The sequence below is a fragment of the Triplophysa rosa genome, linkage group LG17, assembly GCF_024868665.1.
Source record: "Triplophysa rosa linkage group LG17, Trosa_1v2, whole genome shotgun sequence".
Taxonomy (NCBI): Eukaryota; Metazoa; Chordata; class Actinopteri; order Cypriniformes; family Nemacheilidae; genus Triplophysa; species Triplophysa rosa.
Genome location: NC_079906.1, coordinates 6,443,286 through 6,463,786, shown reverse-complemented (window position 1 = coordinate 6,463,786; position 20,501 = coordinate 6,443,286). Strand labels below are relative to the sequence as shown.

At 37.7% G+C, this 20,501-nt stretch overlaps 2 protein-coding genes across 5 annotated transcripts in view; both read right to left on the bottom strand.

Annotated features, from left to right (window-relative positions):
- The window catches only part of ogdha (oxoglutarate dehydrogenase a), a 29,361-nt gene extending 11,290 nt beyond the window's left edge, over positions 1–18,071 (bottom strand). Inside the window, exons 1-4 of one of the 3 annotated variants that reach the window (XM_057355838.1) lie at positions 17,956–18,071; positions 15,560–15,965; positions 8,373–8,561; positions 7,535–7,637 (exon numbers count right to left, since the gene is read on the bottom strand). In XM_057355838.1, coding sequence (XP_057211821.1) covers positions 7,535–7,637; positions 8,373–8,561; positions 15,560–15,784 — 517 coding nt within the window. In that variant the 5' untranslated portion in view covers positions 15,785–15,965; positions 17,956–18,071. Of the gene's footprint in view, positions 1–7,534; positions 7,638–7,911; positions 8,006–8,372; positions 8,562–15,559; positions 15,966–17,885 lie in introns of all 3 variants that reach the window. The other 2 variants (XM_057355839.1, XM_057355837.1) reach the window with 2 other exon arrangements.
- A 469-nt stretch (positions 18,072–18,540) lies between these two features.
- adam9 (ADAM metallopeptidase domain 9) overlaps positions 18,541–20,501 on the bottom strand; it is a 29,144-nt gene continuing 27,183 nt past the window's right edge. For both annotated transcript variants that reach the window (XM_057355901.1, XM_057355900.1), the window contains one exon: positions 18,541–20,377. In XM_057355901.1, coding sequence (XP_057211884.1) covers positions 20,317–20,377 — 61 coding nt within the window. In that variant the 3' untranslated portion in view covers positions 18,541–20,316. The remainder of the gene's footprint in view (positions 20,378–20,501) is intronic.

The window sequence follows — 20,501 nt, the reverse complement described above, 5'->3', positions numbered from 1 at the left end:
GCTTACCCTGGGTTAAGCACGTGCACCACGACTATAAAAAGCCATCATCAATGGAGCTCCGATATTACGATTCACCATGGCAACAGCACCAAAAAAAGCAACATGGCGGCAGAAAGCACATGAGAGTGAGGCACACTTTCCGCTCGATTTACTGATGTCCTGAAAATGACTTAATTTTAAATTAATAAATTGATACCAATAAACAAATAAATTAATCATTAAATGAATGAAACAACAGAAATAATAAAAAAATCGTATGTTCTCACTCGCCATGAGTGCTCTAGTTACGCAAGTAAGACGTCATGGTGTATAGGACACCTGTAGGGCGTCAGACTCTCGTGCAAAGTTAGACTGATCGCCGGTTCGAATCCTGCTCTGAACAGATTTCACTTGGAATGGCTGCATGTCAAATTTACTTGTTTATTACCTTTATCGCTTCATTTCTGCATGTATGTCTGTATTTATTCATTTCTTTATTCATGCACTTTATTTATGTGTAAGGATGGATGAGATATATTTTGATACATCTAATTCACTGTAAAGAAAAACGGTAGTTTTAATAAAAATGCACAGGGAAATGACAAAATTCCACTCGGTGCTCTCCTGAAATCAAAGTACATTCCAATGAATGAATGCAGCCTCTTCATGAATCCTCTATAAAAGCACATATGACATACAGTATAAGTCACTGAGATGGTCTCTGTGTAATCAAAATGTGTGCCATGAATGACTGTATTAATGAATGAATGGATGAGTTACACCACTTGCGCTTTAAAAGGGGGAGGAGATCGAAATAAACTCTGGGTTTACCAAAGAAAACCTGCTCCCGACCAGGTTAGGTTCACAGAGTAAGTTACTATGGTTACTGACTCTGAGTATAAGATACCTCTCCTTTAGAAACGGGCTTGAGTTACCCCGCTTTCTCAGGTTTGACATACATCACATTCTGAAACGGAAAACCCAGAGTTTCCCTCATTTCAGGGTTAATATACTCAGAGTTTTCACTAAACCTCCTTTCTGAAACGGGCCCCTGGACAGTTCAAAGTCTATTCAGTTGTGTAATGGACCGCTTATGAGGCCGTTTTTGACTTCAAACAGACATTCAGGTGACAAACGCTGTGATGTGATCAACGGTGGGGGTCAAATATCCGATTCCTTAAGGGAACAGTTCACCCAAAAATGAAAATTCTGTCATTTACTCAACCTCGAGTTGTTCCAAACCTGTATAAATGTCTTTGTCTTAGTTTTGAATTATAGCATTGAAATATTTTGTTAGTTTGAGTTATAGCATTTATGATATGTGTTTTGTAGTTTTAATGAGAATTCTTCTGTATTTAATGTCGGATTTAGCAGTCAAGACTGTAAAGTGTTAGAGAACTTGTGTGCCCAGATATGAAATTATAATGGGATTGTGAAGATTGCTTAAAGTTCACTTAAATATAATAAATGTTAAAATTGACAGCTCTCAATTATACGCCAATGTTTAATGGTTATAACTAATGTTAAAATTAAGAAAAAGAATATATAGCTACATCAGTAGTAGTACTGATATCAGTGATGCAGGTTTTTATTCATAAAATGATGGCATTAAAGAAAGAATATTTAAAAAATTGAACTATGTTGTTTCTAAATTAATTTGGAGATTAATTGTGAAATTACTAGAATCTAAAAGTATATTCTGAAACATGAATGTTATGTATGGTTAATCAGAAAAGTATGATTAATTAATTCGTTTTTTTTAATCGATTGGCGGCACTAAATCTTAATGATTCATTCAAGACTAGATGAGAATAACAAGGCATTAATGATACATAAACAAATAATGCCCTTTTTATCATTTAAATAGTCATTCAGTCACCCAAAGAATATTGAAAAGTGACCATTAAAGAGCAAAATCACATTTCTAAAACAAAAGCACTGTTTTTACACTGAAAAGATGTTGGTTCATCAAAAGCTTTTAAATATGGACCCAGTATCATCCACACAAATGCTGAATTAAACTTTTGGGTTGTAACATATTGACACTTTTAATTTTAATATATCACGCAACAGCACTAATAAATATAATTCGAGTCGACCGCCTCGCATAGCATTAGCCATATAAATGCCAAGAATTCCTTTAAAACATTGAAATAAGTTGAATTTATCTTTCATGAATGAACAGATCTGTGGAAATGAATATTGGTTTAATTGATGTTAATACAGTACCAAGAAAAAGCAAAAGTGCTACAATCCCACTCCTGTGATGCATTAAGCTGTACTTTGGTACTGTAAGGTCAGTAAAGACGGAAACTGACCTTTCTGTGGATGTTTAGCAGCGGTGCATGTTTAGGCAGCCATGCACCTCAAGGCATATGAGAGAGCGTGTTAGAGATCAACCTAGTTAGAGAAAAGCTCCATGTGCATAAATGATAGGAGGGGGAAAAGAGAGAGAGAAGACAGAGGCCGAGCAAAGAGGATGTTCGTGTTTCTAAGCACATGTGTGTTTGTGAGTGATAGAGACGAGTCTGTGTGTGTATGTGGAGAGATTCCAAGAACCCAGAAACCAGTAAAACTCTTCTGAAGCCACATCCGAAGCGAGAGGGCAGCAAAGCCTCCGAAAAGCACTTCACACCACCATAACCTCCCAAACACCAGAAAACACAAGCATTCTGAACAGATCACACAAACGTACACATCCCACCCAAATAACCTCGGAGAAAAGCAAAGGTACACATTTTGTGTGTAAGTGTGTGTGTGTTGAATTTTAAAATGGATTACAGCAACATTTTGTAGTTTTTTATTTGGCCTAAACACGTTAAAATCACTTAAGGCCAGAACTGCCTACTATTGTATGTTCATAAATTCATGGCACAAAATAAAATAACCTGTAATATTCTTTTAACATGTTGTGTGAGTGTCCAGGCAGAGATTACAGAAGTTTTGAGAATATTTATGTGGGGTGTTGAGCCATTCACCACAGCGCCAGCATAACAAACAAGACAGATTCACAGGCATTGAAAACCAGGATCTCTTTGTCTTGTAGACGGATTTATATGCTGCTACAACAATGCCACGCAAGAACAGCCACCAAATCTACATCACTCTTACTGTTTGCTATGGACAGCTGTTTAGAGCACATGAATTACCCTTTTCCCAATTACAGGTTTGAGAAATTTCTGCAAAGTGAAACTCAGACTCTGTAAAGCAGGGTAAAAAAAACAGATTTACAGTTCTGCATATTAATTACAGTTTGGCAAGCATCAGCAAATCCAGAAATCTAAAATGAGTGTAATAATAAAATGATTAACATCTACAGGTCAACAGTCACCTTTCTAAATTTACTTTGCTAGATCCCGCTATCTCCAACAACTTACTAAAAGCATACTATCATGCAAAACAAAAACTAAGTACAGCTGAAGCATTATCTATACTATACTAAAAAAATATTATTTGTCCATCTCTGATGTATTACTGATAACATTGTGCACAGACACGCATATAAAACACTGTAAAAAAACGTACTTCTATAAAATTTTATGAGTTTTTTTTTTTGCCAGATTTTATGATATTTTTTATTTTTCATGTATTTTTGAAACAGGGTCCGTCAAAATACATAAAAAAATGCTCATTTACAGAAACAAAGAGGAAAAAAACAAGAATGTTATTTTTATGGTATACTGCATTTCTGGCACCCAGCTACCGGAAATTTTGTTTTTTACCGTTTTTTACAGTCTATTTTTGAAATGCAGTCAAAAACCATCAAATTACAGAAAAAGCCTGCAAATTTACAAGAAAACAGGAAAAAAAACATGTTTTCTACATGAAATGTTACAGGAGAAAACTTCTTTTACTGAATATTTCTGGCTCTCCACATACCAGGAAAGTTCAGCTTTCTTACAGTGTAGTTATATATCACTGTAGGATTTTATTACCCACTAACGAACATTTTAAAACTGAATAAAAAATAAAATCATTTGATATTATTAATAATTTATTAACAATATTTAGAAACCATTACACAACATGATGTTTTTAGCATTTAAAGGCTTACAGCAACAAAATCTTATGCTACAACATAAATGAATTGGTTCTATTTTCAAACAAAGTCAGTCCATCTGAGCACAATGTCATACATCAGGTTCAACGTTGTGTGCAAGACTAGGATTATAAAGCTTGACTAGAATACTCTTCACAGAGTTTCTTCTGCATTCTAAATGACGAATTCATTTTCAGAGAGATGTTTCCTCAAATACATCCATAAATATCAGTTACATTTGAGTTTTTCCCTTACAGACAAGTGGCCGCAAAGCTGCCTAACACTGCCAAAATCAACACACACAAAACTCAAAAGCCACTAAAAGCTACAACTGCTACTAAAACATAGCATTAAACAGCAGAGGCACAGATTAGCATGTCATCAAGGCCTACCTCCAATGGTAAGAGCACTTAGACGCTTCTTGACATGTGTAAGGTCTGGAGAGGCAGTAACAGGGAAGAGAAATCCACTGGGAGTTAGTCATACTCAACCCCTTACAATGGCCAATCCCCCCAAAAAACACTAAACAACCCTGAAGACAAGTTAAGTTACGGTGCTAAACAACTGCACTAATGGAATTAGGCTCACTGAGGTTAACACATCTGATATCTGAGACTCTCGGATATAATACTGCGAAATTTCACCACATCACACCAAGCAACAAACCAAGCGCATAAATCAATGTGGCTTCCAAATCTTATGCTAATGAAGCCCCACAAACAGCCAGACAAAGCCAAGTCTAGTCCCCAGACACAGCACATTACTTCAATTGTATTGACCATTCTGCACTCTTATAGAATGTTATTTTTCTTTAAAAAGTCCACGTTGAGTGCAAGTCAAGACTAGGGCTGGACGACATGGCCAAAATTGATATTGAAATATATTTCTTCATTTCGGTCGATACGATATAATTCAGATAACGATGTGAAAAATATTACAAAAACTAAGATATAAATTGAGAGAACCCTCTGATATGAACAATAAAATGCTGATCAAAATCATTCTAGATGCCAGCAGTGAGCAAAGCTACATACGATAAGAATAACATCTTTTTGTATAGGACTGTACGCTTACCTTGTGTAAGTATCAACTATTAGAATCATGTTACCAATAAAAGAGAAAATAACTTCTCTAAATGTGCTTCAAAGCATAATTCCATAACTTCAAAAAGTGCTTTAAAGCATGGGCGTATCTTCAAAGCTCTACTGGGGCACAGGCCTCCCATTACTGGACATGTTTTTCTGACCCGCGCAGACATGGATTTCTACGGTTGATGTCCAGATGCGTCGCTTTTACAAGCATTAGTAAGTTGCAGATCTGTTTTGTAAATGAATATGTGGACAAAAATGATCAATGTTAAACTCAAACTAGAGATTTATACTGGGGCACGACGGAGTGCCGCTCCATAACACCGCGGAGCAGAGCGAGGGCTCAGACCCGGACGTGTAATGTGTATTGAAATGTGGAAAATGTGTTTAAAAATCATATCACCGTTATTGAAATAATTCTATTGCGATTGATATTGTTATCGAATTATTGTCCAGCCCTAGTCAAGACCAAAATCTTTTAACTTATTCATTTTCTCTCTGACCACTAAAAGAATAAATTCTCCAGTCTGAAACAGCTACCGTACCTTTAAGATATCTATATGTAAATGATGTCTGTTATGAAAGCTAACTCTTTAAGTGAAATACACGTGAAAACGTTCTGTTTCTCTATGCGTCTGTGTTGTACTCTGACAAAGTTTTATTCCAAAACCAACGCAGATCGGGCAGAATATCATTTGAGTATCACAGAGGATGCATTTGATAGTGACATCGGACTGTAGATCAAACTCTACACAGACTATTCTGTTTGCCATTTGTGTGTCCCTCTCATATCACCAAAGCAGAAGAGAAAAAAGGATCTCCCAAATAAGATTATTTGAGCAAATATTATCTTTGCCTTTGGGCATTGTATGATCCAACATACTGTTGCAATTCAGAAAGTGCCAATAATCCTGTTTTCTACGATTGAAAAACAGCAATGCAATGCCCACACAAGCTTACATCGATATACAGCAAAATGAACATTCTGCCAACATGCCTATAACACTCACACAAACATATAAACACATAGCTCAGTGAATCCAGGTAATTTTCCTAAAGCACTAGTTCAAAATGTTAATAATTAAGTAAGGGATAATGTACAGCCAAACGGCTGTTATCACAAGAATAAGCCCAGACAGTGTGATCACGTCATTGTATCACACCGAAGGGGTTTATTCCTGCTGTCTGTCTATTACACGGTGACTTACCTCATAAGCAAGTTATTAAAAGTTGAATTGAAATATTTTTTTAACGAATGCAGACCTTCCTCAATGAAAAACGTTTACTTTCGGTTTTAAGAGAAAACACAACGTTTAAATACCACGAACAGGCAATTTGGTTGAACCATTTGTAAATTTAATGTCATATATGTAATTAAGACATATTTATTTTTTGTGTAATATGTGCTGTGAGAATGATTTGCAGCATCCGGGTTACCATGTGTTATCAGTTTTGAGAGGTTGATATCTGGGAATATCAGACCTTGGAATGTCACGATTGGTCAATCAGAATCAAGCATTCCAGAGCGCTGTGTAATAAGGATTATTATTGTATTATTATGAGAATTACTCTACTTAAAATTTATTTTAGTAGCACGCAGTATTAAAGATTGATTTCACTTTTTTTCATTTAATCAGTCCCATATAGAATCTGCATTTTCATTTGTTCCAGTGATTTTGGAGCAAGTCTAATGAATTCTGCAGGATGCGCAGCCAAATTAGACCTTTTTATTACATATAATGGAAAAGAAACATGCGAAACACCGTAAACAACCACCGCGACTGCAGATTTATTTGTGTCAGTAAGTAATTATTCATTATAATTAGCATTATTCATTTAATTAAGGAGCAAATATCAGATGACCAGCATTACATTTGTAATTTCTAAGATGTTTGTATAGTTAGGTGCATGTTTGTGCATTTGGGGGAAATGATGTCATTAAGGCATCAGAGTTAGTGAGGCCGAAAAGCTCAGCAGTAAGAAGAGAGAGAGTAACACTAGCTACATTACATTTGACTTCAGAAAACCATCTGCCAAACCAGACCTGACCTCCCAACCATCCTTCAGCACTTGGCAAACAGCGTTCAGAAAACAAAGTTGAAAAGAATGAAAACTGGTTTAAAAAGTTAAACAGGGCAGAGCGTAACTTTCAGGATTTCCTAAACTTCATATGGTCCAAAATGAGGTGCAGAAGCAGTTTTCAGAAGCCTTTTTGTGCAACCCAAAAAAGTGCTTCCCAATAGATTCCTGTTGGCCTCCACATCAAGGCGAATCCAGTCACATCACATCACAAAAACATCCAAAAGTGCATTCCAGAAAAGCTGGTGAATTTCAGCTAGAAAGATCTATACACCAACTCTCATAGAAAGCATTTTTGACAAACAAGTCAAATCTAACCATTAAGTGTCGGTCATTCGTAACTCCTCACCAAGTTTATCCGATGACGTAATAATGTCAGTGGGAACGCACGAATCCAGATCAGCATCCATAATCCCAAGTGGGTCCAGCTGTGCCACATGGTGACCACGTATCTACAGGAGACAAGAGGTCCCCCACAAACATGGGGTCCGAACGCAAATCCACCCACAAGGGAAAGATACAGGAAGAGGGGAGAACGAGAGCACAGAGGTGGCAGTGTAGAATAGCAAGAATTATGATGTGGGAAATGTGTTTGAAGATGAAATGAAGGGGAAAGAGGAAATGGGAGAAAAGGGAAAGATAGAGGGAAGGGGAAAGCGACAATCACACAAAACAGGCTCATTAATGGTGGTCTGTTGAGCTGGGGGGACAGAAAACATTTCTCACCAACATGCTGGAACCCAGCAGTTACTGGGGCCTCGTCAAAATTTACACAACTGATGCCAAGTGGGTCGAGGCTTGCATTGTGATGCCCCATTACCTGGAAACAGGGCAACAGCAGTCACAAGACATGAGGAGCTCACCAAGTAGATGCCATGCGGGGACGTTTAGCCCAGGAACAGGCCCGCATAAGAAACGTATAAGAAAATATAATAAAGGAAATCCCAAATTTGGTATTTGGTACCATTTGGTAAAATAGTTTGATCTGCTTAGTGAGCATTCTCCACAGACCTCCAAATTGTCAAGGTAATATTTACATTTAACATAAATTTAACATCAAATGCATAAACCTCTTACCTTTTAAAAGGTTTGAGCTGCAGACTCGAGCAATGCTGTGATATCAATTTTAAGCATATATTTTCTTAAAAAACACAAACACTCAGGTTTACCCTGAGCACTGTTTGTACCTGATAAGCTCTGATGAGAGACTGGACCGCCAAATGGTCCTCAACCAGCTTCTCCACATTTGGTTGAGCCCCCACCAGAGACTGGGCCTGAGCGAGTCCAGCCAGACTCACTCCCAGTGGGGGAGGACTCTGATAGGCTGTACCTGGTGGGGCACCGGCGTTGGCATTCCTGAAGAAAATGTCCCATGACTGGAGAACAAAAAAAGAACTTCAGGTTGGTCTCTCAAAAAGGTTTAATAGCATTTACTTGAAAATTATACAGGAAGACTGTAATATGTTACATTAATCTGATTAGCTTGACGGTATCACGCATATTTTCTTTCATTGTGGATGGGCAAATTACTGCTGAAAACATGTCATGCCTATTGAGATGCATCACAGCGAGTGTCCCCTCAAACAGTTTCACAACAGTAAAGCTGCCAAACCAGACCTGACCTCCCAACCATCCTTCAGCAGTTGGCAAACAGCGTGCAGAAAACAAAATTGAAAACTGGTTTAAAAAGTTGAACAGGGCAGAGCGTAACTTTCAGGATTTCCTAAACTTCACATGGTGCAAAAAAAGGTGCAGAAGCAGTTTCAGAGCTCTAGACTCATTTATCCCACTGGTCGCACTGGTGTGACCCACTTTCTCAGTTGGTTGCACCAACTTACAGTTTGGTCGCACCCATCATAATGACCTTGCATAATGACCTCAGTTGATGAATCGTTGTGTTAATTTGTCACTATTCATAATAGCACATTCACACCAAGCTGTCATTCAAGTAAAAATATTCTCAAAATGCGCCACGTGAAACTTTGATTCTGACTTCCGACCTTGCTTTTGATTAACGTGTGAAGGAGAGAGAGAGTTCAGAAACCGATGCGTTCGACTTCATTAATCGCTGCGGAGAACGATCGGAATATGACAACAATGTTCCATGAGAGCGTTTTAAAAGCATATGGAGCGCTCTGTCCCATAATGCTTTGATGCCGTTCGGTCTGCGCAACACCGAATGAAGTCAAACACACACTTTAGTTTGGAGACAGAGGGAGTGCACGAGCTCTCTGCTCGCTCTTTCCTGCAATTATCACAAGCGCGTCATTCACCACTCATAAATCACATTAAATGTTAAATAAATCTTTGGAGGGACAAAAATTTGTTTTACACACTCGCACCAATGCGACCCTGTGAAATTTTTCCTCGCACATTATAAAAAAACGATCGCCTTTGCAAGCATTTTGGTCGCAGTCTAGAGCCCTGAGTTTTCAGAAGCCTTTTTGTGCAACCAAAAAAACGTGTTTTCCAATAGATTCCTGTTGGCCTCCACATCAAGGCGAATCCAGTCACATCACAACACAAAAACATCCAAAAGTGCATTCCAGAAAAGCTGGTGAATTTCTTTTTAAACCACTTGAATTACAGCTAGAAAGATCTAAACACCAACTCTCATAGAAAGCAGTTTTGACAAACAAGTCAGCAATCTAACCATTAAGTGTCGATCATTCGTAACTCCTCACAAAGTTTATTGAACCGAACAAGTGATTCATGAGGAACTGTTTCATGTAAAATGTCAGAAAACAACATGACTAGTCAAGATTCATACCCTAAACAGTCATGCGACCACAGACACATTTGCATGTGGAACAAGATCCAGGACACAGACAATAATAGAGTATCTGTACTTCTCAGTGCATTTTAAATTTGGAAAAATGTCGCCTTACTAAATAATAAAGCATAATATTATACTTTCTACTGCATTACATTTCATAAATACATGTTACTTTGTATACTTTTTTACCCTTAATAAGGAAAAAGACTTAAGACAGTAATAGATTTTTAATGTACTTAAAAGTATGTTCTTAACTAAAAAATAGAAACATATTTATAAAATCTAGCAGAGTTTGTTTGTTGTTTGTTTTTGCGGGGTTTTTTTGCTTCCATGACAATTTTTTTTGTCTATTATATGAGGCTTTTAAGAATGATTTTTTTCTAAAAATTTAAAAACTGTATTTGATGTAAGGCTATTAAAAATCTCTTCAAAGGATTTAAATATAGCCGTGTAAAATGTATGATATTATGTTATATTGCTTAATAGTCAGGGGTCTGATCAGGGAGTCTGCCATTTTAAGGGCCGTCTTATTCACAAAATCCTTTGAAATGCATTGAAAAGTTTGTTATAACAATTATAACAATGCAATCAGTAGGGATGCACCGAATGTTCGGCCACCGAATATATTCGGCCGAAAATAGCAAAAAACGCATGTTCGGTATTCGGCCGAATATGTGAAATGGCCGAATAAATTTTACCGAACATGACTCGAGAAACGATCAACTAGCAACCAGCGCAGAGAGAGAGAGAGAGAGACGTGCGCTTTATTAATGCCGCAAACATTTTGGCAGTGTGTGTGTGGAGCATTTTAAGGTGTCAGAGAAAGACACAGCACGGGACTTGCCGCACGGAAGTAAATTTACGAATGAAAGCGTCTTTACCGGTCGGTAACTTGTGGCTATTTCAGACGGGAGCGGGCTGTCTGACAGTAGCCCCGCCGCTCGCGACATCCTTTGACATCATACAGTGGTCGCGCGCACACAGTTCCCTGTACTAAACAACTTGTCAAAGTATGTTCTGTGCATCCCGGCCACGAGTGCACCAGAGAACAGTCAGCTTCTGTGGGCGGAGTTTGGGGGAGAGACGTGAACTGATATGGTTGTCAGTCAGCATCAGTCAGAATTGCTTGCGTTCGGTGTTTTTTTTTCTTAAAATCATTTTGCAACGTAGCCTATAATAATCCAACAGTTTTAGTTTATTCGTATTTTTAGTTTATAGGCCTAATGTGGAATGACAGTTTTTAATGAACTGTTTTGTTGTAGGGGTACAGAGTAACTTACATTACATTCTTTTACCAGTCAGTTATAGGCCTAATTAATATAGGCTATTAAATTTTTTGTTTTAATGTATTTTGTTTTGCTCAATTTTATATTAAGTTGTATTGTATTTTATTGAAAAGCAAGACAAATTTTTAAAAGCAAATTTTGACTATTCAGTTTGTGCAATAGTGAAAAAAATAGCTTAATAAATAGAAGAAATGCAAAAACCATGTTCGGTGTTCGGTATTATTCGGCCTTCGGCCAAGTGTTTCACATCATGTTCGGCTTCGGCTTCGGCCAAGAATGTTAGATTCGGTGCATCCCTAGCAATCAGAAGTGAAACCCGCTGAACAAACTAACTACAGCGACCCTAAGGAGAATTTTCAATTATTTTCTTCCGTAGATCACGATGACCTGTCTAAAATCATTAGATTATCTAAATCAACAACATGCATGCTAGACCCTATACCTACAAATCTACTGAAAGAGATGCTCCCAGAAATTATAGATCCTCTTCTTAGCATGATTAACTCATCTCTGACATTAGGACATGTGCCTAAAGCATATAACGTGGCTGTTATAAGGCCCCTTGTCAAAAAAAACCAACTCGACCCGAGAGAACTAGGGAACTACAGGCCTATATCGAATCTACCTTTCATATCTAAAGTTCTGGAAAAAGTAGTTTCAACTCAATTATGCTCCTTCCTCCAAAGGAATGACATCAATGAAGAATTCCAGTCTGGATTTAGAGCATGTCACAGTACAGAGACTGTTTTGATCAGAGTTACAAATGATCTGCTATTGGCGTCTGACCGAGGTTGTATCTCGTTATTGGTGCTGCTAGACCTTAGTGCTGCATTCGATACCATTGACCACAGCACACTCCTACATAGAATCGAAAATTACGTCGGCATTAAGGGAATAGCTTTGAAATGATTTAAATCTTATTTATCCGACCGTTTTCAATTTGTAGCAATAAACAATGAGGTGTCACGCAAATCGCAAGTCCAGTGCGGTGTACCACAGGGCTCAGTCTTAGGGCCTCTGCTCTTCGCATTATACATGCTACCTCTAGGAGATATAATAAAGCGACACAGAGTTAGCTTTCACTCTTATGCTGATGATACTCAACTTTATATTTCCTCGAAGCCTCATGAAACACAACAGTTCCATCGAATAATGGAATGCATAGGCGATATAAACTTTTTATTACTGAACTCGGACAAAACAGAAGTGTTACTTATTGGACCGAAAACCGCCATACCTAACATCCAAGAATACTGCTTAACTATTGACGGATGTTCCATAAAACCCTCGTCGTCAGCAAAGAATCTTGGCGTTCTATTCGATAGTAATCTGTCATTTGAGAGCCACGTCGCCAACCCCTGTAAAATTGCGTTTTTCCATCTTAAGAATATATCTAAACTACGAGTTCTTACACGTACAAAAAAAGTATGAACATATTAGTGCAATGCTTTATTGTTTTTTTTCTCGATTGGAGTTTTGTGTTCCTCGCCACCGTTTGCATACTGTTTTGCACTATTTGCCTGGCCGGGTGGGGCTGCTTTAGAATTTAAAGTTTTACATAATTAATATTGGATATAGGAATTTATAGTCTGTTTAATATTTGACCTGTGTTTCTCTCTCCATTATCTTAAATGTGTGCGCTCACTGTGCGTGCGTGCGTGTCTGTGTGTGCTTTCACTGTGCGTGCGTGTCTGTGTGTGCTTGTCTGTGTGTGTGTGCGCTTGTCTGTGTGCGTGGGCGTCCGTGTGTCTGCACGTCTGTGTGTGTTAGTACGTGTGCATATTGTGTGTGTGGAGTGTTTTGTATGTGGGTATGTCTGTCTTCTGTGTTTTCACCTTTTTTTTGTTTTTACAGGTACAACTTTAATTGTTTTGCTTATAGTCAATGTGTCTCATGTACAGCTGCTTTGTAACAATGAAAATTGTAAAAAGCGCTATATAAATAAAGTTGAGTTCCCTGGAAATTCCCCCAACGCAATTCAAAAACCATGTTCCCTTATCGGAAAGCATGTGAAACGATACTGATTCATGACCAAGAGAGCTAGCGGGCTGATTAAGACACAGGAACAGAGACATAATGCTCAACAGTGGATCATCTACCCTAAACCAGACGAAACATGGCAGACTGAGCACATTCAGCAAAACAGTCATTAAATTGATCGAACATGCAGCTCAAGACTGTTAAGAGAGAAAGATGCTGCTCCGAGCTGGAGCTTCAAAATTCACAATTCAATTTTACATTCAAATGTTGTATGTATACAGTAAATGTTGAGGTAACTTTACAAAACAAAAGCAAATCTTGACATTCTTTTATCTGGACAAAAATAACCAGCAAATACATAATGACATCAGTCAAGAGCTAGCTTTTTAATAATGATGATGTTGGGGCCTTTTTAAAGCATATGAAGTGTTTTTTTATCAAAGGGGATTTCAAAGGCCTTATTAAACCACTCGACATTTAAATCAAATTTGTCAACAAATTGTATTCATGATGCTTCAAAGTTTATTTGCTCAAATACATCTATTGCATCCTGATTAAACTGCTTGACCTCACTGAGGTGACAATGTCTCAACAGGTGTGATGTTGTCGTCACATAACACGTCCTACACCCAATAGCCTGTCACAAAGATCAGTGTATAATTCAGACATGCACTTAAAGGAACAGTTCACCCAAAAATGAAAATACTGTCATCATTTACTCACCCTCAAGTTGTTCCAAATCTGTATACATTTCTTTGTTCTGTTGAACACAAAATTAGATATTTTGAATGTAGGAACGCAAACAGCTCTGGGGAACTTTTGACTACCATTGTAACTTTTCTATGGTAGTCAATGGTGGGCTAGAAATATGTTCCTCAATGTTCAAAGAAGTTTATACAGATTTGGAACAACTCGAGGGTAAATGAACAACTCTGAGTAAATGATGACAGAATTTTTATTTTTGGGTGAACTGTCCCTTTAAGGCTGGAACACATTACACAAATTTTTTTGCCCTATTTGCAGTCTAGTTGCTGAAACTGAGCACCAGTCTGTAGATTTTGGGCAGTCAGAGTTGACAGATTTCAGATTGCATCCAGTCAGAGAATATCAAAACACTTTTATTGTTTCAAAATTTGTTCAGATTGTAGTTGCGTAGTGTATTAGAGAAAACAAGCCCTTTTGTCAATACTTTTTCTAGTCTGTCTGATGATTTAAGAAATAAAAAAATGCAAAAAAGCAAGAAAAAAATTAAAAACCTGAAAAATTAAATATTGTCATCTTGGAATTATAAATTATCTGACCGTTTTGTCAATACTGAGTTATTCACATATTCTTATTCAATGAGGTTATTTCTAATGTGATGGGTTTTTTTTAACATTGTGTACATTTTGGGACTTATTTAGAAATCAAAAATCGCTTATCTACAGAGTCAAATGGAATGCAAAAACTTTGAAGCTCAATATGTCAAAACTTCTCAGAATGCAGATAGAACCTTATAATTCCAAAGTGGCAATGAGTGATGCAAATGGGCAGGGCATAGAAGGAGCTGACCAACTATACAGAAAATAAAAGATTAAAAGATGAGGAAAAAAGTGAACTTTCAGGTTTACAGAAACAATTCTCTAGAGCAAATAGTGCACCTTGTTTTCACTAACTCTAAAACTACTTCCCAGACAAATGAACCTTAGCACAAATGTCATATTACTTTTCACACTTTATGTGGAATGGATCTATCACTATTTGCATAAGGCAAACAAGATGCTATTTACCCTTTGTGTAAACAGTATTAAACATTACCACACTTGCATTATTTAATTTCTATTATACCTGCAATGCAAAAAAGCCTGCCATATTTAATTACCAGTATGAAAGGGTAAAAATAACAAGTTGGATTCTATTAGTGAGCGAAACATTATCCAAAGATACTCTAAACTTTGTACTCACTTTTAAACTGTAAATTGGTTATTACAATTGATGGATTATTAAAAGGTTATTAGACGTGCAGTGTGTGACAACACCAACTCAATGCTCACAATGAAGCAGCCATGTCAATGTGTCGAGGGAACGGCACGCTCTCGTGACCGGTCTAAAAATACAGCCGAGATCCCAGTAATGTGACCTTAAACACAGACACACGGCTCGCCACACAACGTCTGTAGACAGAGTGAATGTATACTTGCGTTGGGATATTTTTTGAAACTTTTGGCAAGACCCTTTTCTAATAACTGTGGCATGGCAAGCTATATATCTGTTTTGGAATAGAAAGGAGCACACAGAGCGTCTCTTCAATTCTTCTTTGCATAATCCACCTGCAGATCCTCGGCCCTCTTACCTTGTGTACACTCTTGGGATTTTCCAACCACGCATAGTACATCTCCTCGACATAGTTAGAACTTGTTCCATTCAGAAACGGCTCTGCGGCCACCGGTGCCGTGTAGCACCTGAGTTGCTGAAACGTCCTGGGTGTGGCCGCTGGCCTCTGCTGTGATAGGTTTTTGGCAGTCTGTGAGGCCGTGATTGGCCGGAGCCGTGCTGCACAAGTCCTTAAGCGGTGCATCGCAGTCTATTGAACAAGTGCTACACACACTCACAAAGGTAAGGGTGTGAGTTTCTAGACGTCACCACAGAAAAAGAAAGGTGCCAGTCCTCTTTCGCTCAAACGAAACAAGCTTTATAAATTCCTTGATTTCAGGTTCAAGATGGAGCCTCGGCTTTCAGCTTGGTCTGTTTCTTGCACTCTGTGGAGGAAAAAAGACAATCAAAAAAGTGCCACAAAGACTCTATTTTGGATTAACTTTGTTGAAAACTTTTTCAAAAGAATAAGGGTCACACAGGGTCAGAAGTGATACAATCCAGTTGTTAAACTCTAGGTTCCTTTTAGAACTCTTCAAGATCACTCTTGAAATAATCAGACCAAATTAATAAATGGGTTGGATGTTGTGAGAGAATGTTCTCAGCAGAGCTCTGGGAGCGAGAGACACTGACACAGAAGTGTAGTTGCATCAAGCTTGTTTATTTACTCAAAAGAAGCATGTTATATAGAGTACAGAAGAGGCACACAGAAAATGTCTTCAAGCAATCATATGTCTAGGTTTCATCTTATAACTAAACAAGGTAATAAATGACAGCCTTACTGTATGCGCTGTATTATGCAACAGAAAAATGCTTAAAAGGATAGATCACACTCAGCAGCCTTTAAGAGGCCTTGCCTATGTTCATTAGTGCAGGCGGGGAACTAATGTTTATTGGATAGTACATTTCTGACACTTTGAAGGGTTGTCTTGCAACCGATCCTACAATACTTTAAGTCTTCATAAATTTTCATACATCAGATATCTGTTTATGCAGCAAATGTGGTAGGAAGCTGTCATGATTCACGATGGTTAAACTAAGCAGGTGACACGACTTTACGTGGCACAATGGCAGCCACCAGAGCCCAGACAAAGGTCAAAGAGCTTCTGATAAAGACCAAAAGCTCAAAAGAAACAAATGTAACCATATTTTCAAGATACTATGATGACTTATTGATTTTTTTATGAATCCAGACGTTATGGAATTTAAGTGATCATAAATCTGCCGATCGACAAGACCATATAACACTGAGATAAGTGTGGGTATAAGATTTTTGGTGCCTTTACATTTTATTTGTAAAATCAGTTCAAATAGACATCTTCATACATACAAAGAACTGAGGATCAAATATGAGATAAAGACAATGTAGATCCATAAATTGTAAATTTACATGACCTGACTTGTATTAAAAAGGAATGATTATTATATAGCCTATCTGAGATCTGCTCAAGGTTTTGTTGAGTCATGTTATGCACTGACTGTAGTTTAAAACATATGTGATCGGAGGTGTCTTAACCATTTGTGCAATAAATGTCCCTTAACTAAATTATTATTTCTCAACACTTCGCGCTTTTTATTTTTAAAACACTGATTCTTCTTATGTAAGGAGTCCTGATTTAGATCTTGTGCTACTGAAAGCAACCTAACTGTGTCTCATAAAAAAAAAATATATATATATATATATATATATATCTTAAATTCTCTTTTATAAAAGAATAACCATGTGGTTGAAATCAACATAGACCTCCATATCTTTTACCACACGCCTATGTTTTGACCTTGTGTCCCCATCCGCTCATCTCCCACCCACTGCCATGTTTCATTGGTTGATTTTACTTAAGCCCGCCCACCTGACGTGCCTAGAGAAAGGCTAATGGAGAAAGGAAGTGTCAATCATTTTGTCCTTTCGCTACACACATTAGCAGCCCATGCTAACGGTAAAATCAGAGGCCATACTTTCCAATCTCGTCTCTTATGCAATGTAAAAACTGTTATTGCGTGGTTATCATATTGTACCCTTATATCTGTTCAATGTATGAATACAAAAAATTAACATTTCTGCTGTTAACCCAAACACTCTAAGCTACGTTAGCCACAATAATTGGCTAATTTAAGGTCGACTCATAAACGTAGTTTTGTAACTGAACTGTGTAACGTTGAGTATCCATCTGTTAAACTGACAAAAAGCGAACTTTTATGTAACGTGTATTCAGTTAACGTTAACTTTCTGCCACACCAAACACGAGCAAGCTAATTTACAAGAAATCCACTGAGGAACGCGCCCTCTTAGCGCAGTATGCACTTACAATGTCTTCAAATCTTCTCGTGAAGGCGGAGATTGTGTGCATACACGCAACACTACGGGGAAACACTTACTAATATCGACGGCCGTATCGAGTCTGTCGTGCACCGGAGTTGTCAGCGGCTGCGTTGACCCCAAGAGCTGCTGGAGAGAGTGACAATCGCGAGCCCCGGAACAGTTCCGTCATGAAAGACGTCACCCGCCGCTGACGTCATATGTAGGTTTCGCGCGGAATTTTTACTCGTCTCGATAAGAAATAATTCATTCACAAAGACGAGTTTATTTTTGTTTTCATTTAGTATACAGAATTAGTTCTTATAAATATTTGGGTTTATTCTTATTTCCTTCTCGAAATGCATACAGAAATAATTCATTTTTATTAATTAAACAGAATTTACTGCACGTTCCTTATAGACCACTTCACAAGATGTAAACACTGAACAAGAAGCACTTCCAGCTTCATTTTTTAATTATGTTTTTTTAATCTTACATATATTGTTAAATCTTAAAAATATTTGTTTAATATTTTAGTTTTGTTATAAATGTTCTGTTAGTTGTATTTTGTTTAAACAGGAAGTTCTTCTGGACCAGCTTTGTTGTCTTTTGAAGTGGTCTTATGAACACTTCACAAGATGTTTAAAAATGTACTTTACAGCGTATAGAAACATACCAGTGATTTTTATTTTCATAAGCAAAAACATAAATCATCACCATCCCACTATAGGTAGCCCAACATAAAGTGAGTCTTTCCTCAGTCCATTAAACATCAAGCCATGATCAACAGCTGCTTCATCTGTCAGGTACACATGAATGGAAAAACACTGCAAGAAGTGGGAAATCATTCATTCACTCCTATACATTAATATGAAGATATATAAAATAATACTCATAATCAGACATGATTGGCACTTGGCTGAGCTTACTATAGTAAATGTATAGTGAACATGATTTAGCCAAAGTTCAACATGTACCTGGGTCAACGTCTTGGTTAGCCCTGAACCAAAATTCCTGACGGTCAAATTTAGGTTTAGGTTCAGTGCTAATGTTAGACTGGCATAGGGGCTTTCCTTCTACTTTAAGGGCTAGAACTGAGTCAAAACTTGAACTGCTTTGAGCAGTTGAACTGTTCTTGACTGGATTGTTCAAGAACCTTACCAAACCAAACTATTGACCCAGGAACATGCCTTACTCAGCAAAATCAGGACACGCTGTTCTAATGTGAGGATAGTGACTGTCCAATGTGTTCTAAAATATCAGCAGAGGCATGTTACAGCTGTAAAGTGTTTGAGGGTGCATGACTTGACACATACTATACTGAACTATACACATAGTCTACTCGGTGTGGTATTAATCTCATCACAAAGACATTTGCCTTTCACAAGTTGATAAACATGCAGGCAAAAATGTCTTTTCTGTCATTGACACAGTTTCAGCCAGGAAGAAACGTTGTAGCATAGTATGTAAGATCATGCATAAAGTCATTTAGCCCTTTAAAATGACAGGAGAGAAACGTACAACGTTGTCTTCATTGTTATTGTTGTTTTCCGTATAAAAAAAAAGAACGTAACGGCACAATAAAACCAGCAGTCAAACAAGTTAGTTTCAAAAAGAAGTATTAACCTGACATTTGCCTCACGGGACAGAATTTCACATGGCAAATAAAGTAAAAAATAGATTTTCTATAAAAGTCCTGTATAAATAAAAGCATGTAAATAAAACTGTATACATGGTCAAATTAAAAATTTAAACACTATGTTGGGCAGCAACAGTATCAGATTATAAAAAAACAAGGTTACTTTATGAATTTAGTCTTTAACACAGGAAAGCACCGTGGCATTAAAAAAACTTAAATGCGAGTATAATACTCCACAGTGCACAGAGAAGGATTTGCAGTTACCACGGGCCATTTAAATACTCTTAACAATAACCTTGTAAATATCTTAGGGATGCCTAGGAAATTAAATTACAGCGTTTTTCCTTTCCACATGACAACAGGTAATGTTGTCAGTAACCACAATCGATTGATTTAGAATGCATTGCACACACACAAAAAAGGGCAAGAGGTTGTAAGAAATGAACACCTCTAAAGCCAGTCTAAAACCAAAGGGTCTCTGTACATTTTCCATAAACAGTGACTATTCTTGAAGTGCAATTGGTCGCAGTGGTCCTATTGAGTACGTAAGAAATCAAACGCAATGAAGGAGATCTGCCTGCTCAGAGACACCCTGAACTCTGTGATGTATTGCGAGTTGAGGTTCCTTTCACGACAGTGACCGTCTCTCTGTTTGATGGACAGTTAACAGCTGTTCACGGACGGAGAGGTGAAGAAGTGGGGGAGAGGAGGGGGTTTGACCACCTGATACCCGCTTGGCTCCACCCACTGCATATTTCACAGTTGACTCGTCCCTCTCCATGAAGAGACAGATATGCAACTGTTATACTGGAGGTGCGGGTGCTGGTCTTTGAGGCATAAGTTGTTGGGTGGGAGCAGGTGGTCTGTGATAATAGAACAGAGAAAAAAAGAATTTAATATTGTGGGCACATTTAAGGTCTTAACAGGGAACGTTCTTTGGAATGAACTTTGGATAACATTCTCCGAAAGTTCCCTCAAAGGGATCAA